This window comes from Myotis lucifugus, unplaced genomic scaffold, assembly GCF_000147115.1.
Source record: "Myotis lucifugus unplaced genomic scaffold, Myoluc2.0 scaffold_332, whole genome shotgun sequence".
NCBI classification, from domain to species: domain Eukaryota; kingdom Metazoa; phylum Chordata; class Mammalia; order Chiroptera; family Vespertilionidae; genus Myotis; species Myotis lucifugus.
The window spans coordinates 901,439-927,018 of NW_005871380.1; the positions used below are offsets into that span (position 1 = coordinate 901,439).

The following is a 25,580-nucleotide window of genomic DNA, read 5'->3' on the forward strand; positions in this document are numbered from 1 at the left end:
ACCCATGGAGATCATCAAAGAAGGCTCATTAACCATATACTTACCTGGACTGATCCCTGTGTCAGGGGAATGGTTTATACTCAGCGTGGACAATTACTAAAAGCCCCACCAGGGGTTGTGAGCACTTTCTGGACAGAGAAGAAAAAGCGGGGAGGGTTGGACTACTGGAGGTTGACAACTGCCGTTCACCCAAACCTTCCTCCTCTCTGCTCCTCTCTGCTCCTAGCGGTGGCAGCAAGCAGAAGCTGAGCACTGGCATTGCCCTGCTGGGAGAGCCTGTGGTCACCTTTCTGGATGAGCCATCCATTGGCATGGACCCTGTGGCCCAGTGCCTGCTCTGGGGAACTGTGGCGAGGGTCCATAAGTCCCGCAAGGCCATCATCATCACCTCCCATAGGTAGAGCTCAGGGCTCTGTGGGTGGATGGATGAGCTGGGATGGGGGCTATGGGAGGAATAGGCTAGGAGGGACTGGGTAGGCAGAGACCTGACATCAGTTGAAACAGAATCTGCGAGGAGAATCTCCAGGCTCTAGCACAGGGGTGGGCAAACTTTTTGACTCGAGGGCCACAATGGGTTCTTAAACTGGACCGGAGGGCCGGAACAAAAGCATGGATGGAGTGTTTGTGTGAACTAATATAAATTCAAAGTAAACATCATTACATAAAAGGGTACGGTCTTTTTTTTTTTTTTTTTTTAGTTTTATTCATTTCAAACGGCCCACAGGCCGTAGTTTGCCCACGGCTGCTCTAGCATGTGGGCCATACTCTGAGCATGGGAATCAGGAACAGCCTGATCTGGGTGTTGACATCCAGCGTTTGACACAGAGGGTAGATGTCAGCAAACCCATCCCTCCCCCTGGGAGTGCTCATACAGGTGACAGTGCTCTGGGGGCAGCTGAAAGAAAGATGTCAGGCCCCCACCCCCTCTCCCCAGCATGGAGGACTGTGAGGCCTTGTGCACCCAGCTTGCATCAAGTGCCTGGGCAGCCCGCAGCACCTCAAGAGCAAGTTTGGCAGTGGCTACTCCCTGCGGGCCAAAGTCAGGACCAACAGGCAGCAGGAGGTGCTGCAGGAGTTCATGGCATTTATGGACCTGACCTTCCCAGGTGGGCGACACTACACAGAGGGCATCTGTGCCTCACCCCTGCCAAGTCTGGCATTCCTGGCCCCTAGGATGAAGACTGAAATTCTGTGGGCCCAGGCCACCCTGCCGTGGCCCTCCAGCCCAGCCCTCATGGGGACACGGTCTCTCCGTTGTGCAGGCAGTGTCCTGGAAGATGAGCACCAAGGGATGGCCTGTTATCACCTGCCTGGCAATGCTCTCAGCGGGGTGAAGGTGAGCATATACCCGGGCATTGGAGGGAGCGCAGCTCTGATGTCACCTGCTTTCTGGTGTTTTCTCTTTCGGGTGGAAATCTCGTTCAGTGCTGCTGCAGTTCCTCTCGGATGCCTCCATGGCAATGTTCATATGGATTTCATAGAACATGAGATGTCTGTGCTGGAAGGGACCTTGGAGATCAGCTCCTCCTCATTTCACAGAGAGGGTAGCAGGCCCAGACAGAACGCCACATACCCAGCATCGTACAGCAAGCCAGGGGCTCGCCGGGACCTCTGCTTCCTGGCACCATTCCCAGCCAGAGTCTCCGAGATGGCAGACAGCTGAATTCTGTAGGACTGACGTGCTGGGAGTGCTCTGGGGGCAGCTGAAAGAGGGATGGGCCTTTTGGGGGCCTTATCACAACTCCAAGGACCCTCCCTCTTTCCACCCTCTGCTGTTTCTCCCCCCTCCCCAGTGCCTACCATCCACTGTAGGTATTTGGCACTCGGGAGCAAGCCAGGAAGTACATGCTGGATGACTACTCAGTCAGCCAGGTCTCCCTGGAGGGCATCTTCCTGAGCTTCACCTGCCCTGGGCCCCCCACCCAAGGGGAAAACCAGGAGAAGCAGAGCCAGCAGGCCCCTCATCACCACCACCTCCCTCCTCACTTCCCTCACAGTCTTGCTACAATAAAAAATTCCCACCCTGGTAGGTGTGGCTCAGTTGGTTGTCATCCCATGCACTGAAAGGTTGTCAGTTCTATTCCAGGTCAGGGCATATACCCAGGTTGTGGGTTTGATCCCTGGTCAGGGTGCAGACGAGAGGCAACCAATTGATGTTTCTCTCTCACATCGATGGTTTTTTGTGTTGTTGTTTTTTCTCTCTCTCTCTCCTTTCCCTTTCCCTTCCTCTCAAAAAAAAAAAATCAATAAAAACATGTTTTTTTTCAAAGGTTGATGGGCTTCTATAGTCATTATCTTTTTAAAAAAATATATTTTATTGATTTTTTTATAGAGAGGAAGGGAGAGGGATAGAGAGTCAGAAACATCGACCAGCCGCCTCCTGCACACCCCCCACTGGGGATGTGCCCACAACCAAGGTGCATGCCCTTGACCGGAATCGAACCCGGGACCTCTCAGTCCCCAGGCTGACGCTCTATCCGCTGAGCCAAACCGGTCAGGGCAAAACATATATTTTTTAAAAATAAACTTCCCAGTGCCAGGTTAGCCCAGGTGTGCATAGCCTGCCATAGGTTGCAAGGGTTACACAGGCAGCTGGTGGTCCCAGTGAGCTCAGCTCAGGGGCGGAAGGCTAGGGTGGCTCTCTGCCAGACTGAGGCCATTTGCCTTGAAGGCCTAGTGGAGAATCCAGGTGTGTGTCAATAGAAAACCATTCCCTTGAGTCCCAGCTGGTGGCCTGCGGCCTCACTGAGACCTGTCTGTGGAAGCAGCCTCGGAGAAACACCTGTCGTGTCCTCTCAAGGAGCAGTAGCTGAGGGTGACCATGGCTGTAAAGATGTCATAGTTCTGAAGGTAGGAGAAGAGATAGATTGATGAGTTTGCAGCCTAAGTCACAAATTTTCAGCATGTACATATCTGGATTTGCTTTCTGCCCAGGCGCTGCAAAGGTTAGGGTAAGCCTACCTGTGACCCCACACCAACCCCTGAAGTGGTTGTGATCATTATACCATTGCCCTGATGAGTGAGCAGAGATTTAGACTTCAGTAACTTTCCACGGTCAGCAGGTATAGAGCCAACATTTGACTGAGGCAGACAGAGGTTCTCATAGTGGCGTTCCTGACCACAGCATTAGCAGCATCAGAAACTTGTTAGAAATGCAGGTTCAAGGGCCCCACCCCGGGCCTGTTGGGTCAGAAATTTTGGGATGAGGCCCAGCAATCTGCATTAAAATGAGCCCCATGTTAACAAGTGTTTCTGATGCAGGTCGGGTGTGAGAACCACTGAACGCAAGACCCATGTGCTCCAGCCCATTGCCCTGTCTAGCCCGAGGGTGGACGGATGTGTCTTTGCACCTCTGTCGTGAGGATGCTCCATCAAGCAGCCTTTCCCTCCCCAGCAGGGTCATCTGCCCCCCTCTAAAAAGCCCCCTCAGCAGGTTGTTCACTCCCTCCCTTCTCAGTCTTCTCTGGGAAAGTGGTATCTACTGTCCCTGCCCACACATCCTACCTCCCATCACTACTTACCCAACATTACAGCATTATCACACTCCTTGCTATCACACCCACTGGTTTCTGCCTTATTTTTCCATGTAACTTCTCTAGGGCATTTCACAACGTCCCCTGCAGCCTTCTGATGAAAACCCCTCCTGTGGCCTCTCTCCACTTCCTCTGCTTCTCTGCATCCTCTGAAGACTCCTGTTCTTTTCTCTCTGAATCATGGGATCTTTGAGTTCCCAGTCTACTTCAGTTTCCTTACTCTCCCCTCTACACCCTGCCACCCTTGAATTCCTTTCTCACTCATCCCCAGTCCTTCAATTGCCATCTTATTCCAAGCAGGAACTTCCCTGAGCGCCCCACAGTTTGACATTCCCAATGAGTTCTCTCACCCTGAAGCCCAATGGGAAATGGGCTCTTCTCACACCTTTTTGGAACTGTCACCCCAGAGAGTCCTAGGGGCTCTTACTGCTAGGGCAGTGGGTGGGGGCTAGGGAAGGTATGGCTACAGCATAGCCAAGAAGAGGACACCTGTTTCCTGAAAAATAAGAAAACTTTACTTCTGAATGATGGAGAGCGATAAGGTCAGAAAGAACAAGACGGAGGACATCTGAGGAACTCTGAGTGACCAGGGATGATGTTTTGGACTCAGTGACGTCGTATGACAGGGGAGTTAGGGCGGTGAATGACAGCTGACTCCATCATCGGTGGGTCCAGTTTATTAGTGCCTTATGGGTGCTTCCAAAATCTAACACTGAAAGAAGGTACCTCTGTCTGGGGAAAAACCGGTTAACAAAGTAACAACGCAGGGGAGGAGGGCGACAAAGTAACAAACCGGGAAAGAGTAACCAATGGGAAAAAAGGTATGAGGAAGGATGAGAACTCTGGGACCTCTGGGGAGCAAGCCCCAAGCATGTTCAGCTCTATCCATTCTACTTCCCGTGCACATCACCCCGCCCGCTCCGCCCTCACCAAATTCCAGGGCCTCAGCCCCTTGTCATTTTGGGACCACTGAGGCTTTCATATCCTTTGCTGAGATCATCCGTCTCCTCACTTCTCCATCTCCTGCTCCAGGCTGGCATGGAGCCTGGGCACCATGAGGTTCAGGGAGCATGAGGAATGGGGGAGCAGAGGGGACATGACAGCTGGTTGAGGCTGTGGGAGGAGGGGTCTGAGCCATGACTCAGATTCCTTAGCTTCTCCAGGCCCGGAGATTGCAGTTCTTTCCTTGTTAGAATGCCTCCTGGAAGGGGTGGACCGTGAGCTGATTCGTGAAAGACGGGCCATGTAGGCACTGCCTGCTAACCTCTGAGAACAGAATGCCCAGCTGTGGCTGGCAATGGCGAGTAAAGCAAGCAGGTGTGCGCTCCCCTTTCGGGAAGGGCTCCCAGGGTGGCAGTGAGGAGATACTGGAGACAGAGTTGGGGAGATGCCTGGTCAAGGTGAGAGAGAGGGTTAGTGCTTGCCCTGGGACAGGTACGGACCAAGGGTCCAGGGGGAGCCTTGTTACTGGGGAAGAAGGGGCCAAACGTGCTTGCTGAGTGGATGCTTTCGAGCCCAGATCTCCAGTTCCACTTTCTGCCATGACAATCTATGCAATCAGTGGCTTGGTCCCCAACCCGAGGTCGCCTCGCCTGAAGCACGAACGGGAAGTAGGCGTACGGCCTCGGGGAAGGTGAAGGTCGGGGGTCAGGGGCCACCTGGACGCAATGCCCGGGCGCTGGCTCTTCCGCGTCCACACAGGTAGACGACCCCGTCTGGGGCCCAGCTGCGCCGCGGCCTTCGCAAGACCCCGCGCCCGCAGGGTCTGCAGACCTTCACCGACAACCTACTGCGCACGATGGGTTCCGGTGGCCGGGAACTCTGACGCCGAGTCAGCAGCGAGGGCCAAGCACCGACCAGCCCGGAACCACGCGGGCCAAATCGGACTGAAGAAGCCCCTGCCCGCCGAGTCTGAACCGCGCTCCTCCCAGACCCCCGCCAGGACCAGGGAGCCGGGAGGCTTCACGGGCTCCGCCAATCAACGGCCGGCGTTCGAATTCGCGTCCTGGGGCGGCCAATCGAGGGCGCCCGGAGCCGGCGAGCGGGGCGTGGCCGAGGGCGGAGCCCTGTAGCCCTGCGGCGCGCGCCCCCCCAGACGGGCCAATGGAAGCGCTGGGTGCGTTTGAAAACTAGAGCGGGCGGCGGGGCGGGTCTGCGCGTGCGTGGGGCGGTGCGCGCAGGGCTGGCCGGCGGCTGGTGCTGCTTAGACGGAGGCGACGGAGGTGACTGAGGCGACGGAGGTGGCGGCGCAGGTGGCGATGGGGAGCGGCAGTGGTGAGCGCGGGGCGCAGGGGGGCGGGCGGCGGCGGGCGGGCGGCCGGAGACTGCGCAGCTCGGCTCGAGCCCTTTAGCCCGGGGTCCCGGCGGCACTTGCCCCGCGCGCAGTTTAAATGCCAGGCGGCGCCCAGGTCCGCGTGAAAGCCCTGCGCGGGTCCCATTCCCTGTCGAGGCTGTGAGCGCTGCCGCGGTTTGGGAAGTTATCGCCGTGGCGGTTAAGCGTTTCCGTGTCTGTCCTACATCAAGGGAATGAGGACGGTGTGGTAAAGTCCAGGTAACCTGTGGGAACCGGTCCCCCTGAGTGTAGGTCGGGCTTTCGCGGCACGTTACCTGCGGACGGGAAGACCCCGGTTAAGAGCGGGGCGGGGGGCGGAGTGCTGTATGGAAAACCAGGTAAATTGTGGGTGAGGGGTTCCTGCCCGGGAGTGTCCAAGTCCTCTACTTAGAATGAGGAAGGAGCCGCTGGAGTTGGAATGATCCCACCCCCCACTCCCCACCCCAATGGGGAGAGAGGACAGTGGGCAGAGGGGGGACCAAGCTGTCCTGCAAGTTCAGCCTTTGAGTCCGTGTGGAACTGACCCTCTTGGTTTGGACTCGAAAACCGGGTTGTTCAAGTCCACGGAGCCTAATGGAACATTATGCATTTTAGTCATGTATGCAAATGGAGCAGAGAGATCAGCAGGGGTCCCGGGGGCTCCATTGAGAGACCTCATCCCATTGGCTGCTTGGTTCCCCTTCCCGGTTATCCTCTGGGCTCCGGGTCAGAAGGTTTCCCGATAGCCAAGCTACATGATTGTCGGCTATTCACCGTCCATACGTACTGAATATTTGAATAAATGACGACGTCGTCTGTTATCCTTATAATACTGCTCCTTTATTAATTCTCTGTTGGGGACTAGAAATCTGGCTGACTCCTTTCGTGGGGCAGGGGACAGTAACTGTTAAGTCATCTGCGGATATAACTTCACCTCCGTATAGCTCCTTTCCAGCGCATCACTGAGACCATTCTGATTCTTTTTTCTTAAGTGATCCACTGTAGGTGTGCCAAGTGTTTCTGTTATCCTACAAAGCGGAGAATAAGAAGAAGGCCCAGAAACTTAACCCTCTTGAGTCTCCCAGAAGACGTGCTCTTTCACATCCTGAAATGGCTCTCTGTTGGGGACATCCTTGCCGTTCGATCTGTAAGTTGCCCGATGAAGATAGTGTCAGCCCTAGTGGTGTTGGTCATTCCATCAAGGTTTCAGGTTCTTAAATGTCAGAACAGAACTTTGGCTACAAAAAGAACAGAGGAACAAGGATGGTAATTGTTAATAGATGCTTGAGTTTGTTCTGATCATGGGAAACCTAAAAGTAGTACGTTCACTATAATGTTTAACAGAGAAGCCACTTTTTTTTACGGCAGTAAAATTTGTATCTCTTAAGACATAAGACATTACATCTGAAACTAACACTGTATCTCAATTGTACTTGACAAATTTTTAAAAAATTTTTGAGCCCTAGCCAGTTTGGCTCAGTGGATAGAGCGTTGGCCTGCGGACTGAAGGGTCCTGGGTTTGATTCTGGTAAAGGGCACATGCCCAGGTTGCAGGCTCAATCCCCAGTAGGGGGCGTGTAGGAGGCAGCCGATCAATGATTCTCTCTCAGCATTGATGTTTCTATCTCTCTCTCTCCCTTCCTCTCTGAAATTAATAAAAATATATTTTTTAAAATTTTTTTGAAAAATATTAAGATATTAGTGCTCGCTTCGGCAGCACATATACTAAAATTGGAACGATACAGAGAAGATTAGCATGGCCCCTGCGCAAGGATGACATGCAAATTCATGAAGCGTTCCATATTTAAAAAAAAAAATTAAGATATTAAAAAGAATAAAAGTATATCCTTGAGGACAAATCCCATGTAATATTCAGTACTGAAAGGGACTCGGAGTTATTTTACAGACATTGGAACTGCAGCCTCATTTTGAACGACTTAACCCAAGGCATATAGTAAATTCGTAGGAAAACAAGAACCCACTTCTCCAACTCCCAAAGCCGCCTCCATTTGGGTTATAATATCCATGGGTGCTGAGTTTCCAATGGCGGTGGGAACGTTAGCGCTTAGATTGCTAACCAGTGATCAGGGCTCCTGCCCAGAGCAGAGGCTCCAGGTCCTACCTGAGGCTGCTGTCAGTCTTTTCCAAGAGTCCGTTGACCTCTAGGCTCCATTCATGCTCCCACTGCAAGACTCCAGGCAGAACAATACAAAAGAGATTTTTGGCCCTTCCAGGTTTGGCTCAGTGGATAGAGCATCAGCCTGCGGACTGAAGGAACCCAGGAGGGTTTGATTCTGGGGAAGGGCACATGCCCAGGTTGTGGGCTCGATCCCTGGTAGGGGGTGTGCAGGAGGCAGCTGATCAATGATTCTCATCATTGATGTTTCTATCTCTCTCTCCTTCTCCATTCCTCTCTGAAATCAATAAAAATTTTAAAACAACAACAAAAAAACAGATTTTTGTCCTAGCTACTCCTGTTAGACTTGGTTCCTCTGTTCCTTGTAGCTATATGTCGTACAGAGGTGTCATTCCCTCTTTCTCAGTCTAGATGATTATTCCCCCTTCCAGGACCACTGTCTCCACCTTTATTTATTTATTTTTTTAATTTTTTAAATATATTTTATTGATTTTTTACAGAGAGGAAGGGAGAGGGATAGAGAGTTAGAAACATCAATGAGAGAGAAACATCAATCAGCTGCCTCCTGCACACCACCTACTGGGGATGTGCCCGCAACCAAGGTACATGCCCTTGACCGTAATCGAACCTGGGACCCTTGAGTCCGCAGGCCGACGCCCTATCCACTGAGCCAAACCAGTTAGGACCACTGTCTCCACCTTTAGAGCCACAGAGAAACTTATTTCTGGGCTCTTTTTTCTATTCAAAGCCACTGTTACTTTAAGACACAGAGTGGGGGCCTTTACTACTGGGGTAGGGAAGAGGACAGGAGGCCCTACATTCTGTCTTCAAGAGCTCCAGAGGCATGGCTTCTGGGAAGGTCCCTTAATTCCCACCTACCCTGCTTCCGTTGCTCTGCAGGTGCACTCCCACCTGAAGTACCTGGTGGACAACCATGCCAGCGTGTGGGCATGTGCCAGCTTTCAAGAGCTGTGGCCTTCTCCAAGGAACCTGAAGCTCTTTGAAAGGTATCTCTGCACCCTGGGAATAGCTTGGTTTCTCCCATCTTGGGGCCTCCCTGATATTTCAGCGTGTGTCCCAAGGCCTGACCTGGGAATGATTTTCTTCCTGTAGCCTCTGCCAATTCCTTATCCCCCCAAGGAAGCAACTAAGGGCAGTCAGCCTCACCCACTGAGTCACATGACTTCCAGCACAGTCATCAGTCATCCATACCACCCTGACTCTCATTAGTCAGAGTGGTGCTTCTGAAGAGTCCCTCTTGGGCTGTGACCCATCCCTTGTGACTCAAACCCCGGTCACCTGTGTGTGGAAACTTTATTCAGCTCTCTTTTCTTTTGGTCAAAACCATATGATTTAAATCCTGTTGCATTTCGTTCACTGGCTGATCCCATCCCCCTGCTAGAGATGGGACCCAGAGGCAGGACCAAGGTGGGTGTGAGCCCTAAGGCCTGTGAATCCTAGTGTGACAATGACTAAACACCGTCCAAGTGTGCCAGTAGTTTCAGGCCGGCCACCCGAGACATAACCCACAAACTGTACAATTTACCCTTTTTAAATGTGCAAGTTGGTGATTTTTAATATAGTCACAGTTATGCAACCATCAACACTATCTAACTTTATAACATTCTCATTACCCCAAAATGAGACCCTGTACCCATTAGCAGTCATTCCCTATTTTACCTGCAATCCCCCAAACCCTAGTATCTGTTTCCTCTCTCTGGATATGCCCATTATGAACATTTCATATAAGGAATCATACAACTTGTTGGCTTCTTTCACTTCGCATGTTTTTAAGGTTCATCCATGTTGTATGATACATAACTGCATTAGCTAAAAAAAAAAGTTGCTATTCAGAAAATAAGTACTCTAGCTTCAATTGCTGTGATGGAACATAACCTTGATGGAATATAATTCTGTGATATTTTCTGTTCTTAATGTAGGGCTGCTGAAAAGGGAAATTTTGAAGCTGCTGTGAAGCTAGGCATTGCGTACCTCTACAATGAAGGCTGTAAGTCCTTGCAGGGCTGGAGCTGGCATTGCCCCTCTTGGTATTGATGTTTTAGAACACGCATAAGCTCTTCTCAGTGTTTGTAATTTAGTTGCTCTTCTTACTGTATCTGGAGGTCTGCCTTACTGTCTTCTCCAAGGAGCTTGTGCCAGAGGTGCCCTACTGAGGGACCCATTGATGAAGTTTGATTTTTGTACGTTGGAAGACTCACCTCTCATTTTAATAAATCTTTTCATTTCAGTCAGCAAAGAATGACTGAGCAGAGACTTAGAATGAGGGCTACCCAGGCAGCAGCCTTCCCCTGGCTGCCTGCCCTCTCTCCAGTTAACACCGAAACCCGTGTGTAGACTCTGGCTCCTTGCCTCAGCCACAGTTCCTCTGTGGAACTCTGGGGCAGTGGTCAAAGTGTGCCTAATTCCGTAGGATATCAAGAACACAGGTAGCCAAGGCTCTAAGCCGGAGGCAGGTACAAGCAGGTCAAAGCCAGCGTAGTGACTGAATTTCTTTACCTCCAAAGGTCAGGTGCTCTTTGAAAGAATCTTATGTGGCCTTCCACCAATTCCTGCCTGTTTGCTTAGCACACTAAGGACTAGCCTAGGGTGCATCCTGTCTGGTTCCCAAAACACATAAAGATTTGAGTATAACAGCTGTTTTTCTGTTTCTAAAAGATCTGGCATCTTATTGAGAAATAGCCCCTGCATGTGGTCAGTTGACAAGACTGTTGTGACTAATAGAAACAATGAGCATTCCTCCAGGCTGAGAAAAGCTGCAGTCCTGCCCCAAACCTCCCATCAGATAGCAGTTCCCAGACAAAATTCGCATACATACAACTCACCCATCCAAAGTATACAACCTAGTGATTTTTGGTATATTCACAGAGTTGTGCAGCCATCACCACTGTCTGATTTTGGAAATTCTCATTACCCCCAAAATAAACTTGTTAGCAGGGGGGTTGCCAGCAGTACCCAACAGGAGGGTGGGCATCTGACACCTTCACAGAGAGCACCTTCCCAACCTTCAAAATCCAGGCTGTTGGGAAGACCCTGGCAGAGGTACATGAGTCACAAAGTAGGGAGAGAAGGGGAAGGAGCCCCCCATTCTGAAGGGCTTTTATCTCCTCAAACACCAGCAGTTCTCCACTGCAGTGGACTTGGGGTTTTAGACTTTCACAAAAGATCAGGGAGAACTCTCACATTTGTCCTCGAGACATCCCTGGGTCATGTTCTGTCCGCCTCTACAGTGTCTGTGTCTGATGAGGCCCGCGCAGAAGTGAATGGCCTGAAAGCCTCTCGCTACTTTAGTCTCGCTGAGCGACTGAATGTCAGTGCCGCGCCTTTCATCTGGCTCTTCATCCGCCCTCCGTGGTCAGTGTCTGGAAGCTGCTGCAAGGCTGTGGTTCACGAGAGCCTCAGGGCAGAGTGCCAGCTACAAAGAGTGAGTCCTGGCCAGGGGCGCATGTAGGGTGGGCAGCGCTGGGCAGTTCAAGCCCCACAGGATCCCGGGAGGTGAGAAACCTTGAGGAGAGATGCTGTGGACCATATAAAGTCAGGGACCTGAGGGCAGTGGAGGCACAGAAAACCAATAATCTGGATGTGGGAGCGTCTGGAAATGCCCAAGCAGGAGAGGAGGCCTCGGAGCCGGGGTTCAGGGGAATCTGATGAACTGGACTGCAGGCACAGTGACAGCTGGAAAGGCAAGAGGTTCCATGAAGCAGGCGGTCCTCTGCAAACCCCACAGACTGGGAGGGGCAGCCCCGGATGTTCTCTCCTCTGGTGATCATACTTCTTTCTCCTCCTCCTCTTAGACTCACAGAGCGTCCATACTGCACTGCTTGGGGAGAGTACTGAATCTTTTTGAGGTGAGTTGAGTTATCCATCCCACTTGGATTCTGAGTTTTATGTGTGCCTGGCCTGGGTGAGCACACAGAATACAGCAGCGTCACATGTCCATGCTGCTCACCTTTCTGCCAGCCACAAAGACCAAGGATGAGGAAGTAAGTGAAAGGCAGCAAAAGGGGCTGTCCAGGGTTCAAAGCCAGAGTCCTGACTGTGAGAGGCTGTGTGGAGCCAGGCAGAGCGTCTGAGTGTGCTTATTTGTTCCATGGTTCTGCTATTGGTGAGCCTCTCCCACTGCTCACCCAGACCTCTCCACATTTGACAAGAAAGCTTTAACAAGCTTTGTTATTAAGGAATTCCCTCTGCAGCAAGTCAGGGAAGGTGGTGGCTTCTGGTGACAGGTGTGCATTGACAGTAACAGGGAGGGACACTGAGCATGAGGGAGGGGGTGGAGGAGCCCCAAGTTAGCCTCCAACATCACCATCTGGGGGGTTCAGTGTGGAGGGCTTGCCCTCCAGTAGGCCTAGGGCCAAGCTAAACACAAACCTGGTCAAGGAGAAAGCAGAACCTGTGAGGGCAGAACTCGTGAATTCACTTTCCCCGTTGATTGTCAAATGTATGTCTTTAGAGAAATCATTTCTACTCCGATTTAGTTAACTCATTCTTATTAAAGAGCAATGCATGGGGACACTTAGAGATATGGAGAAAGATGAAGATGGTTACTAGAATGGGTTAGCAGAAAGAGAATAAGAAAAGAATAAACTGCTTGGACTTTTCCAGGATGAAGAGAAAAAGAAGCAGGCTCGTGAACTGTTTGAAGAGTCTGCTAATCAGGGATGTTTGACCAGCTCGTACCTCCTCTGGGAAAGTGACAGAATGACGGATGTGAGTGGACCAGGGTCTGGGGAGAGGAGGAATTATGTTGGCCAAAGGCACAGTCTCCAAACTGGCCCTTGGATGAGGTTGTCAGCGCAGGAAGGATCCTCATACATCTAGTAGGCCCCTGGGAACCGCTGCTTAGTGGGCCACTCTCAGCACTGTCCCAAAATGACCACTGTCACTTGGAGAATAAAAGGCTTGGAAGAAAGTGCAGCCAGAGACCCTCTGGGGATGTTGGGGGAAACATTTAACGATCCCGTAGGTCAGTTCTGAGTTTTTCCAGAGACACAACAGTATAAAGTCATGGTGACTCTTCCATTGACAGATGTCTGATCCTGGACGGTGCCTCCACAACTTCCGGAAACTCAGGGACTATGCTGCCAAAGGCTGCTGGGAAGCCCAGGTGAGGAGGGAGCTGGCCTTTACCTCCTGGACTCTCACTCGGGAGGCCATAAAACTGGAGTTGTGTCTTAAAGGAGTTTAGCTCTGGGGCGTGTGGGAGGAGAGCCTGGAACTGCTGCTTTCTTCTCTGTCCATTACCACCCTATTGTCTCAAAGCCCATTGCCTCTAAGCCAGTCTCTTAATTTCTAAGTGCCTGGGGACTGCATCTGCTGTCAAAATTCATACTGGTCCCTAAAGTTGTCTTGCAGGTAAAGCTTAACTCAGCAACAGATCTTGAAGCTCCTTAGAGCAGGTGGGCATGTGGAGTGCTGTCTTATTCTCATTATTTGACCTGCTCACCAGGTTGTCCAGTGTCAGAACCAGAACACTTAAGGATTTGCAGTTGGTGTTCTTTAAGCACTCTCCCCTTGTAGCTGTAAAGTCGTGATTTCAAGACAAAGAAAGCCAAGCAGGTAGAAGCTCAGCCAATCAAGTGGATGGTTGAGAGTCACCTACCCTCAAAAGCTAAGAAAGAAATCACAAAGCGGCAGGTGGCTCAGCCTGACATGTCACAGAGCCCTGTAATGTTTATGTCCAAAAAGGCAGTCAGCAAATTTATAAGACATGACAATCACAATGTGGTTCTACTTGAAGCTCAAACTCATCAATAAGAGTAATAAGGTCCTGATAAAGTCCACAGGGTCTCAGTGCCCTCTGAGAAAAGAGGAAATAAACACAACTGAGGAAGCAGAGCAGCAGCATTCCCATCACTGCTGGCTGAAAGGGCAATGCATTTCTCCCTTCTGGAATATCTAGCTTTCACAATTGGGAGTTGAACAGAAACATACTTTTTTTTTAAGTTACCAAACACTTATTGGTTGAACTGCTGTACCAGGTTAGGAAGGGGACTGACATTTCATTACTTACCTTTTATCCTTTTTAAAATTCTTTATCATGTGATATATTACTTATTTCAAAAGGAATCATTAAAATCTTAGTCATACTGGTTACAGAAGGCTTGAGGCATAAGGAGGGCAAATGTGTATACACATGTCTTCTCTCTCAAAAGCTCTTCACATTTGGAAATGGAAAACCTCAAAAGTCACTGCTTTGTGCTCATTCTGCATGTCTTTACTTCTCAGCTGTCTTTAGCCAAAGCCTGTGCAAATGGAAACCAGCTTGGCCTAGAAGTGAAAGCATCCAATGAGATAGTCTGCCAGCTCTTTCAGGCTTCCCACGCTGCTAATAAGCAGAAGGTCTTTTCCGTGCAGAAGGGACTCAACGACACGATGAGGTGAGGGGTTCAGGCCAGAGCGTCTGATTGGAAGGCAGAGTGACCACTGGTCTCTGGTGCAAAGGGAGCTTCATTCTGTTTCACCTGAACCACCTGTCACAGAGCACTCTGTGTTGTCAGCCCCACTAGGATCACCCCATTTGAGTGTGTGTGTGTGTGTGTGTGTGTGTGTGTGTTTTCTAAGTTATCCAGGGCTTTTAAGAGAAAATATTCGTCCTAAAAAGTGTTGCTCTCTCCAGTTTTCCTTTTTAAGCCTCAGAACAAGTTAAACCATAAACCATTTTAAACATCTTTCTGAAGCCCCCAAACCACCTTTTCTTTATAAGCTATCATTACGATCATCAGCTTGGTGTGTGAAACTCCATGGCTGTCTGAGCCGGCCTGAACCAGGAGCTATGCCCTCTGGGGCAGCTGCAATGTGCCCGGTGTCCTAAAACCCCAGCAATACCCACCTCTTCCTGCAGGCCCATTTTCCTCCAAGGTTTAGAGATAAGGCACTTCTTACGTTCAGTCACAGAACCTGTTAGTAAAATGGAAAATGTGAATAATTTTGTGAGCTCATGTAAGATTTCTAATACATTTGGATTTATAATGGGCAGGCTCTGGCTATACTCTAGTAGACAATGCCCAGCACATAGTAAGTTCTCAGTAAACATTTATTTTTAGAAGGATCTAGCGTTTCCTGGAGAGGCTTAATGTCTAACACACACAGTGAGGGATGCATCATCCTTAGATCCCACATTAAATGTCACAAAGCTTTTGTGCTTTGTGCCTGTAGTGGTGGTGACAATCCCTTCCCCCCTCCTCTCAGCTCTTCCCTTTTTCTGTTGGAAGAAATTCGCTGATAACACCTTGTGCCCCTCTCAGTCTGCCTTTTTTTTTTTGGACTGTTGCTATTTTGGGAGTAGCAGTGTGTAATAAATTTCACTTTTTTTTTCCTTGTTAAGAACTAAAACAATTTTATTGTGATACTATCATTTCAGCCCTTGCATTGAGCATCTTTCCATTTTCCTCTGTGCCTAACAACTGCCAACTTTTTTCTTTTTTACTGAGGTATAATTGACATGTAACATTATATTAGTTTCAGATTTAACCATTTTAAAGTATATACATTGGTTATTCTGTTTTTATAAGCCAGATTAAGCTTGTTAATCTGTTTGTGTAGGGGAACTTCCTCTTCTGTTCCAATAGTGGCTACTTTAAACCTCAAATACCTGACACTCATGCTGTCTTCCTCCTTCTGGGAGAAACTAGAGGCTTGTCTTCCTCCTTCATCCTTTCCTCCTTCCATTCCACCACTTTGATCCCATCTTTCCCTCCTTCCCTCCGAGATGCTTCTGTCCTGCCTGACACCAGGATCCCATCTACCCTGTCTGTGCAGAATCACAATTTTTCTCTCTCTTCTGTTCTCTGTGTCCCCTCTCCTTTGTTCGGAAAGACATTTCCTGTACTCTAGTATCCTTCCCATTGCACGCAGCATTCCTTTGTGATGTCTGTGTCCCTGACCCCAGGCTATAGCCCTCTCGAGGAAGGACCCCATGTGTGTTGTCTCTGTGCTCCATCAGGGTTGGTGGGTGACTAAGAAAGTCCAGTTCATGGGCTCAGTGCATTCTGCTTTAGTTGTGTTCTTGGCTCTTTGCTCCACTGCAAAAGGTTTTGGTAAATGACCCCATAGGTGACTTGCAGGAAGGCCAAAGCTCTCGCACCTTTGAGTGTCTTTTCTCTGGTCCTGGGGTCTGTGATCTGTTCCACCTCTACCTTGCCCCTTACCTGTGAGTATCAGGTCTTTCCAGTGCCTGGGGGACCCTGTGGGGAAGGCAGAGACACCTACCTCCCAGAAACAATGTCAGGAGATGTGGGGCCTCCCCAACCCCCTTGAATGTGGCATCTCAGCCTGGGATGGTTCCTGGGTAAACCAATAGTGCAGATGACCAGCTCTCTCACTTGAGACAGATGGACCATCTGGATTGGGAGACAGGACACTCATGAGCGCTCGCTCTAGTGTTCAGGGGTGGTTCTCTTCCCAAAGGTACATTCTAATCGACTGGCTGGTAGAAGTTGCTACCATGAAGGACTTCACAAGCCTATGCCTTCACCTGACAGTGGAGTGTGTGGACCGATACCTACGGAGGAGGCTGGTGCCCCGGTACAGGCTCCAGCTGCTGGGCATTGCCTGCATGGTCATCTGCACTCGGTGAGAAGCTCCCCACAGCTATGCCCTAGTCCAGTGGTTCTCAACCTTCTGGCCCTTTAAATACAGTTCCTCATGTTGTGACCCAACCATAAAATTATTTTCATTGCTACTTCGTAACTGTAATGTTGCTACTGTTATGAATCGTAATGTAAATATCTGATATGCAGGATGGTCTTAGGCGACCCCTGTGAAAGGGTCGCTCGACAGCCAAAGGGGTCTCGACCCACAGGTTGAGAACCGCTGCCCTAGTCCATGGGCTGGCTTTTCAGTGAAATAAAACTTCAGCGCCCCACTTGGTTAGATGGGGGTTTGAATTTTAGGGAGTGCTCAAGCCACGTCGTCCTCCCCACAGGGACAGCTGAGCTTGGAGTGTGGGCAGCCACGCATCCCAGCACATGGTCTCAGGACCCAGAGTGTGGCCTTACTTGGTGAGGCTCAGGTTGGACTCCAAGCACAGGGCTCTCATCAGCTACACTTGCATCTCAACCTTTCAGCACCTGTGGTCCCCATGCCTCAGCAAATGTGGGAGCTGCAGTCTTAGAACAAAGCGATCATAGGCCTGGCCCCAGTCCACCCTACCAGGCGAGGCACCCTCAGCAGGCCACTGGACCAGTGTGTTCACTGATAGTTGGCTCTCGTGGAGAATAGAGAACAGGGTGACCACCTGCCTAGTGGACAAACAAATTTCCAGTGGCCAGACTCTGTGCTATGTACAAACCTTCAAACAACCTCTAGCTCAGTTCTGTTGGCTCACCTGCCTCCTAGGTTTAAGCCATTTATACTCACTGTAGAATCTGGCACAAAGCAGGGCAAATCCCCCTCACTCGCTAAGAGGATTGACCAGTCGCGTCATTCATGAGTGCCTTTGGCAGAAACATTTGTGTGCCTGGCGGTCCAGCCACTCACAATGGTCTGTGGCACTAATCCCTCCTCCTTTCCAGCCCCTTATGACAGGGTTATGTGACCTCTTCAGTTCCTGTCTGTAGTCACAAGCATCCGGGTCTATTCCTTGACCTCCCCACCCCCAGCCTCTTTTACTGAAGCCTAAAGTGATTGCCTCACTGAGGGAATTGAGCTCAACTCTCAGACCCCATCTCATATTCCAGGTTCATCAACAAAGAGATCTTGACAATCCGGGAAGCCGTGTGGCTCACAGACAATACGTACAAGTATGAGGACCTCGTGAGGATGATGGGAGAGATCATTTCTGCCCTGGAAGGGAAGATTCGAGTAAGTGGCCTTTTTCTTTTTTTTTTGTAAATCAAAGTGGAGGTCACATGAGGGAGTGGCAGGATCTGAGGGCAACCTCATAGCATTGAACTTTCCTGCTCTGAGAAGTTCTCTTATCACCACATGCCCTGGCAACCATCTTGACCATCAGTCATGCCAGACTCTGTGCTGGGCCAGCCTCCCTGTTGAGTGGGTAGATGAGCTCTCTGTGTGCTGAGACCCCACCCCACGTCTGCCTTCCGGTTCTCTCTAGGTCCCTACTGTGGTCGATTACAAGGACATCTTGCTGACGCTGATCCCTATGCCACCAAGAACCCAGCATCTGTGCAGCTTCCTCTGCGAGCTCTCCCTACTGCACACCAGCCTGGCCGCCTACTCCCCAGCACGCCTGGCCGCAGCCGCCCTGCTGCTAGCAAGGTTGACACATGGGCAAAGTAAGGATCCTGCCCTTCAGGTTGAGCCAGGGGCCTGGGCAATTCCTGGAGTCAGAAGATGATGCTCAGATATAAGTGGGGAAAGGGGAGAAAAAGCAGGCCCATCTCTCCTGGAGAAGAAAACACTAGAATGGACTAAAAGCCATTCTCGGGGGGTGAGGTTAGGGATGGTTCTAGCTTAAGTACAGGAGTGGACAAAAGTAGATTTATAATTATAGTACACCAAACACAGTATTTATTCTTGTATTATTTATATTTTTAAAATATGTTACTGACTTCGGAGAGAGAAAGGGAGAGAGATAGAGGGATAGAAGCATCAATGATGAGAGAGAATCATCGATCAGCTGCCTCCTACACGCCCCGCTACTGGGGATTGAGCCTGCAACCCGGGCATGTACCCTGACCAGGAATCGAACCTTGACCACACCAGCCAGGCTTATATTATTACTTACTAATATATTACTAGAGGCCCTATGCACTACATTTGTGCAAGAGTAGGCCTTCGCAGCCCCAGCTGCCTCGGGCCTCGCAGCCCTGGCTTCATCCGGACAGTCGTTCCGCTGTTCCGCCGTTTGGTTGATTTGCATATTATGCTTTTATTATTATAGATTTTCCATATGAACAACTTAAGCCTACTTTTGCCCACCCCTGTATTTCCCACACTGTTGACAGTGAGGAGGCATGCTTTGTATGTGGGGGTCTTTGTAACCCTGAGCTCCAGGAAATCCCACAACAGAACCATCTGGGTTGTATGTGTGAGTGGGTGTCAGAACAGCCCCACCATTCCTGCTTTTCTCCCCAGCACAGCCCTGGAGCACTCAACTATGGGACCTCACCGGCTTCTCCTGTGAAGACCTCATACCCTGTGTCTTGAGTCTTCACCAAAAGTGGTGAGTCTGTAAAAGGAAATGGATTCTCCCACCCTACTTCTGCCACAGAGGCTGGGTCCTCAAGTATAGAGAAAAGGAGGGGGCTCTCATGGGAGGACCATCAATGCACACAGACCTTTCCTGCAGTCAGTTGTGAGTATCAGGTGGGTGGTCATAGCCAGTCCTTGCAGCTGATTGGCCTGGGGGTAAATCCCTCCCATTAATGTGCCAACAGCAATCAAGGCTCAACTACAAGAGGACAGTGTACACAGCCCACACAGGAGGCACACCTCAAGTGCCCAGCTTGGGTGATTGGGTAGGCTGTGCCACTGGACCCTATAGAACACATACTAAGTTAGTCCACTCTACCAAGGCTGGGAGATGTAGCAGCTCTACCTAATACATAGAAACAAACACAGGGAGGCTGCCAAAATGAGGAGACAAAGAAACATGCCCCAAATGAAAGAATAGAACAAAACTCCAGAAAAAGAACTAAATAAAATGGGGATAAGCATTCTAGATGCAGAGTTCAAAACACTGGTTATAAGGATACTCAGTGAACTTAGTGAGAACCTCAACAACATAAAAAAGGACCAGTCAGATATGAAGAATACACGAACTGAAATGAAGGATAGTTTATAGGGAAACAACAGTACAGTAGATAAAGCTAAGAACCAAATCAGCAATTTGGAATAAAAGGAAGCAAAAAAACAAGTCAAAACAGCAAAAAGAAAAAGGAATCCAAAACATGAGGATAGTGTAAGGAGTCTCTGGGACAACTTCAAGCTCACTAACATTTGCATCATGGGGTTGCCAGAAGGAGAACAGGCTGGTCCCACATGTGGTGGATAAAAATTGGGAGAGCTATCTCAGCTGCAGAGATCAAGAAATTGAAAGCCTATTTGAAAAAATAATGACAGAATACTTCCCTAACCTGGTGAAGGGAATAGATATGGAAGTGCAGAGAGCCCTAAATAAGATGAACCCAAAGAGGCCCATACCAAGGCACATCATAATTAAAATGCAAAAGGTAAAGGCAGAGAGGATCTTAAAAGCAAAAGAAAAGCAGTTACCTTCAAGGGAGCTCAATAGAAACTTTGAAGGCCCAGAAGGGATTGGCAAGATATATTCAAAGTGATGAAAAGCAAGGACCTACAACCAAGATTATCCAAAGCCATCATTTAAAATCAAAGGGCAGACCAAAAAAAAAAGCTAAAGGGTCTTCTTTAAGAAGAAGAAGAGCCAAAACTGGTTTGGCTCAGAGGATGGAGCGTCGGCCTGCAGACTGAAAGGTCCCAGGTTCGATTCCGGTCAAGGGCATGTACCTGGGTTGCGGGCCCATCCCCAGTAGGAGATGTGCAGGAGGCAGCTGATCGATGTTTCTCTCTCATCGATGTTTCTGACTCTCTATCTCTCACCCTTCCTCTCTGTAAAAAATCAATAAACTATATATATAAAAAAAAAAGAAAAGACAAGATAAAAAAATATGAACAATAAAATGGCAATAAATACATATCTATCAACAACTGAATCTAAAAAACAAAATAACAGATACAGAGAACATTTGCCAGATGGAAGGTTGTTGAGGGGATGGGTGAAAAAGGTGAAGGGATTAAGAAATACAAATTGTTAATACATAATAGTCATGAGATATAAAGTATAGCATAGGGAACATAGTTAATAATCTATTAACTATGTATGGTGTCAGATGGGTGCAAGATTTAGCAGGATGATCACTTAGTAAGTTATGTAATGTCTAATCACTAGAGTGTACACCTGAAACTAGTATAATAATGTATGTTAACTATAATTGAAAAATAAAAATGGTTTTAAAATGGGGGGGGGGGGGCTGTACTCCTTACATATATTACCCATATTCCCTCGCCCTTCCAGCCCTAGGCAAACATCATTTACCTATTCTGGACATTTCATAGAAACGGAATCATACAATATGTGACCTTTTGTGGCCAACCTCTTCCACCCTCATATTGACCTCTTCCACCCTCATATTTTCCACTGTAATATTCTACTGTGTGGATATTGTGTTTATAATTTGTGCACTGATGGATGGCTGTTATGAATCATGCTGCTATGAACATCCACAGACAAGTTTCTGTGTGAACATGTGTTCACATTTCTGTTGGGGAACACCTGGGACTGGAATTGCTGGGTCATGGGTGACTCTAGGTTTAACTGTTAGGAACAGCTAGACTTTTCCACAGTGGCACCCTGCTTTACCTCCCGTCACTGAGCTGTTTTTGAAAGTATGTTGTCCCCTCTCATTTCAGTGAGGGAGGCTAAAAAGGAGTCTCTTGTGCTGGGTGTGCTGATAATGCCTGCCCCGGATCCCCACCTGCCCCCCACTGACCCTCATGTGTCCCTCTGTTTGCAGCTTCCATGATGACGTCCCCAAGGACTATAGACAAGTCTCTCTGACTGCCGTGAAACAGCGATTTGAGGACAAGCGTTACCAAGAGATCAGCCAGGAAGAGGTGTCACCCCCCTCCCCTGTCTCCTGGTCAGGGTGGGAACAAACCCCTCCCTACCCCTTGGGGCCCCTTCTCTCCCTCTGACCCTGGCTTCCTCTCAGGTGCTGAGCTACAGCCAGGTGTGCGCAGCTCTAGGAGTGAAACAAGAGAGCCCGGAACCCACGTCTTTCCTCAGCTCAGGGGACATTCACACCTTCCTTAGCTCTCCTTCCGCAAGGAAAACCAAGAGGTTAGTAAGCCCAGTATCTTAAGGGTGTGATGCAGTGTTGGCTCCTGTGTGCTTGGGCCTGGGTTCCCTCGTGACCCCTGCAACTGCCGGAGGGCCTCCATACACAGAGGGTTCCTATGGCATAGCGGAGAAGGAACAGATCCTGTGAAACTGAAGCTGGGTTGAATTCAGGCCTCAGCCCCGGGCCTGAGCTGCACTCCACAGCGCTATCCTCCTTCCTCCAACGTGCTGTCTCTTGCTTTGACTGGTACCCTTTGAGGGAAAATAGGCTTGAGCATAGGTTGAGCCCAGCTCAGGCTCTGGCCCTGCCATGCACCTGTCACATGTCACCCTCCCTGGGCCCCCTACTCCATGGTGTTACTGGCGTTCCCTGAACTCCAGCGATAACCTAATTAGTGTCCTCAGCGCCTCCTGTGCACCCTCATCTCTATCCTAATCTTCTGTGTGTATCCCACTTACTTCTGTCTCTCCTATCTCAATGTCCTGGCTGTACCACCTGCAATAACTTTTCTTCCCCACCTCATTCACCTGAAGAACTCACACTGATCCTACAAAGTCCAGATGGGCCAGTGCTCTCACTGCACCTCTGGCCTTGCCTCTGGGACTCCAAGGGCAGGCACTGGGTGGCTGTATTGTCTCTATCACAGCACACGGGGCAGGGCAGGCAGGTGCCAGGGACCTAATGCTGCCTATGACTGAGTTCCTGGCCTCCACATCTTAGGAAGCGAGAGAACAGCCTCCAGGAGGACAGGGGCAGCTTCGTCACCACCCCCACCGCAGAGCTGTCCAGCCAGGAAGAGACGCTACTGGGCAGCTTCCTGGACTGGAACCTGGACTACTGCTCTGGCTACGAGGGCGACCAGGAGAGCGAGGGCGAGAAGGAAGGTGATGGTAAGTCCTGTGGCCACGAAGCTACCCAGGGGCTATGCCAAAGGGGGCAGCGAGAAAAAGGGCAGCTCTCATCGAGGGCCCCTGGCTTTACCTGCAAGAGAACATGTCCAGACACAGGTAGACGTGAGAGAGCAGAGTCCCTAGGACACCACAGCAGCGTTTGGGGAGAGAGGATTTAAGCCAAATGTGTGTCCAGTTTCAGGCAGGCCTGTGTTGATGGAAGGGACTCACTGGGGCAGGGAAGAGGAAGAAGTCCTGTCTGGAGTTTACAATAAGATCTTTCTAGAACATGGTGTGAGAGGTGTCCCCCACTGCCCTGTGCAGCTTTGTGGTTCTGTGCCTCACACTCCTCCAGGGTTCAGGGGAGGCTGCAGGGGGCTCTATTCTCGTGTTTTCAGGTACTTGTCTGCATAGAAAACCCAATTCAAGCAGTTTCTGTCAATCTCCCGATTGCTTGCAAGCTTTTGTGTCCAGGGAATTAAGTAAATTATTAGATGACCATTTTGTTGTCACTTCCTACTATCCTATTGGGTTCCCCAAGCTTGAAGGAGGCATTTCATCCTCCATTCTTTAACTCAAAGGAGATCAGTAGAGGTCCAGTATATGTACCAAGAGAACTGGGTGAGAGTTGGTTGGACCCTAGGCGACCAAGGTCCCAACTGGGTAGGGGGTCACCCTGATGCTCAGTCTATGGCCTGACCTCTCCTCTGATTCCTCCTTCTCCCATAGTGACGGCTCCCAGCGGCGTCCTTGATGTCACTGTGGTGTACCTCAATCCAGAACAGCACTGCGGCCAGGAATCTAGCGATGAGGAGGCCTGCCTGGAGGACAAGGGATGCCAGGACCTGCACGCCATGGTGCCAAGCACCCAGACACCTCTGGCCCTAGGGCCCAAGCCCCCTCTCTGTGGCAGCAGGGAACTGGGCAAGGACATTACAACCTCAGGGTACTCCTCCGTTAGCAGCGTGAGTCCTACAAACTCCGTGAATGGCGGCCCTCCCCAATCTACCTCAGCACATTCCCCAGGCAGTGACTTGAGCACACTGCATTGCCATCATCATGCCAGGAAGTCGTGTTTACAGTGTCGTCCCTCAAGTTCCCCAGAGAGCAATGTTCCCCGGCAAGAGGTGAAAAGGAAAAACCTATCTGCCCCCAGCAAGGAGGAGCAGGACACGAACTTGGGCTTCCTGGAGCTGTGAGTGTGTTAGTGTTTGCTGCAGTGAATGTTTGCAGAGAGAGAGCTGCTGCTGCACTAGAAGTGGGAGCACTGGAGATGAATGATGTGTAGACCCCAGTGGCCTCAAATGGGGAACAGAGAACTTGGGAAGGGCACTGAGTGTCTTTCACCAGGCGAGTCCCATTCCAGCTATCAGAATGTCTAAATCAGAGCAAAAACTCAGATCCTTCTCTTTGAAAAGTTTAACCTCAAAGCAACACTGTGTGAAGCCTATTTCTCTGTGCTCCCCTGTGTCTGTCCTGCTTTCTCTTTGGGAAGCTTAAGCCCATGGCCTGACAACCCCAGCCCCACTGAACCCTCATCACAGTAGCGACAGCTTTCACAATTGAGAACACGTGATCCAGGTAGCCTGGCACAGCTTCTCCACTCCATCTATCTGGTTTTAGGTTCTAGGGGGAGCTGAGAGCTTTGAGTACAGGTCTGTTGCCGTGCCCACCTCACCCTGCCCAGGTCATCTACTCCCTCACAGGCAGTGGGCCCCGTGGTGAGGGAGCCCTGCCCTTTTCATTGTCGGACTACATGTGATGACCAGACATGAAGGCCCTGACTTTTTGCAGGACAGGGCCTTGATGTCTTGGTCATAGGCTCCCTCCCTCCCAGCTCATTTTAGAAATCTGTCCCTCCTCCCAGAGTGATTTGTCTGTGTCCCCAACAGATAGTCTCCATATGAACATCTCTTGCTGTGCTGAATTTCTGGGCCATTTCTTTTTAAATAGAAGGTATTAAATTTTTAAAAACAAGGGATTCTTAACATTATTTAGACGCAGCTAAAGATGATCTGATTCAAACCCTTCAAAGCTATCCTGATACTGTTTATGCAAAAAGAATTTTCCTAAAGAGGTTAGCCAGGGGGGAAAAAAAACCACAAAAAACATCATTTGTAACATCTGAAGTGACCCAGATGCAGAAGAGCAAGATTGAGAAGAACTGTCCCTGCCTACCGGGCGAGGATGGGTCTGCTGTGGGCTCCTGAGAATAACTAGCCAAGACACTTGGGGCAGCAGCCAAAACACCTGAGAGATCTGCCCAAGAGCAGTGACCCTGACCTCTCCGCAGTTGGGTTGACCACTGACACTCGCCATGCTGTGATAACTTGTTTCCTCTCCAAATGTCAGAAAGAACCACTTGACTGGGAGTGTCCCCCAAATGCTCTTGAACCAGAATTACAATGCTTGTGTGTGTGTGTGTGTGGTGTGTATCTATGTCTTTTCTACTGTAAGAGAATTTTGCAACTGTGTGCCCCTGGGCATGTGTGAGCCTGTTTCTTCGCCTGTAAGATGGGGCAGTATCTACCTCACAGGCCTGTTGTGAGGATTAAACGTGATGATGATAGTGGAAGCTGAGTGATGTGCATATCTGTACTGCCTTCTTGTCACTTCCTACTGTCAACAAAGTCACATTGTGGCACTTGTCCATGGCCCCTTACCAAAATCCCAACTCTGGGTGAACCCAGTTCTTTGCCTTCTCCCAGGCTGTCTCCCTGCATCTTTCAAAGTTCTAATGATCACCTCAACCCTATGACTGGTGTGGGGTCTCCTAAGTGCTGATGGGAAGCGTTTTCCCCTCCCCTCCTACCTCACAGAGAATCTCATTTTGGTAGAATGGCATCAGCCTCCCCACATTAGGCA

The 25,580-nt window shown here is 49.8% G+C and overlaps 1 protein-coding gene and 1 non-coding gene across 2 annotated transcripts; both read left to right on the plus strand.

Annotated features, from left to right (window-relative positions):
- Positions 1 to 5,720: 5,720 nt before the first annotated feature.
- CCNF (cyclin F) lies at positions 5,721 to 25,290 on the plus strand. Its single transcript, XM_006100947.3, has 17 exons — positions 5,721 to 5,807; positions 6,837 to 6,991; positions 8,882 to 8,988; positions 9,922 to 9,989; positions 11,230 to 11,423; positions 11,794 to 11,847; positions 12,605 to 12,709; positions 13,029 to 13,106; positions 14,228 to 14,379; positions 16,409 to 16,573; positions 17,680 to 17,803; positions 18,057 to 18,237; positions 19,040 to 19,127; positions 21,499 to 21,598; positions 21,697 to 21,824; positions 22,546 to 22,715; positions 23,445 to 25,290. Exons 1-17 carry the CDS (start codon positions 5,792 to 5,794, stop codon positions 23,912 to 23,914), a joined length of 2,355 nt encoding a protein of 784 aa, XP_006101009.1. The 5' UTR covers positions 5,721 to 5,791; the 3' UTR covers positions 23,915 to 25,290.
- On the plus strand, positions 7,546 to 7,652 carry LOC111828337. The gene has a single exon (XR_002832176.1). It is a non-coding gene; the product is annotated as a U6 spliceosomal RNA (small nuclear RNA).
- Positions 25,291 to 25,580: the final 290 nt, after the last annotated feature.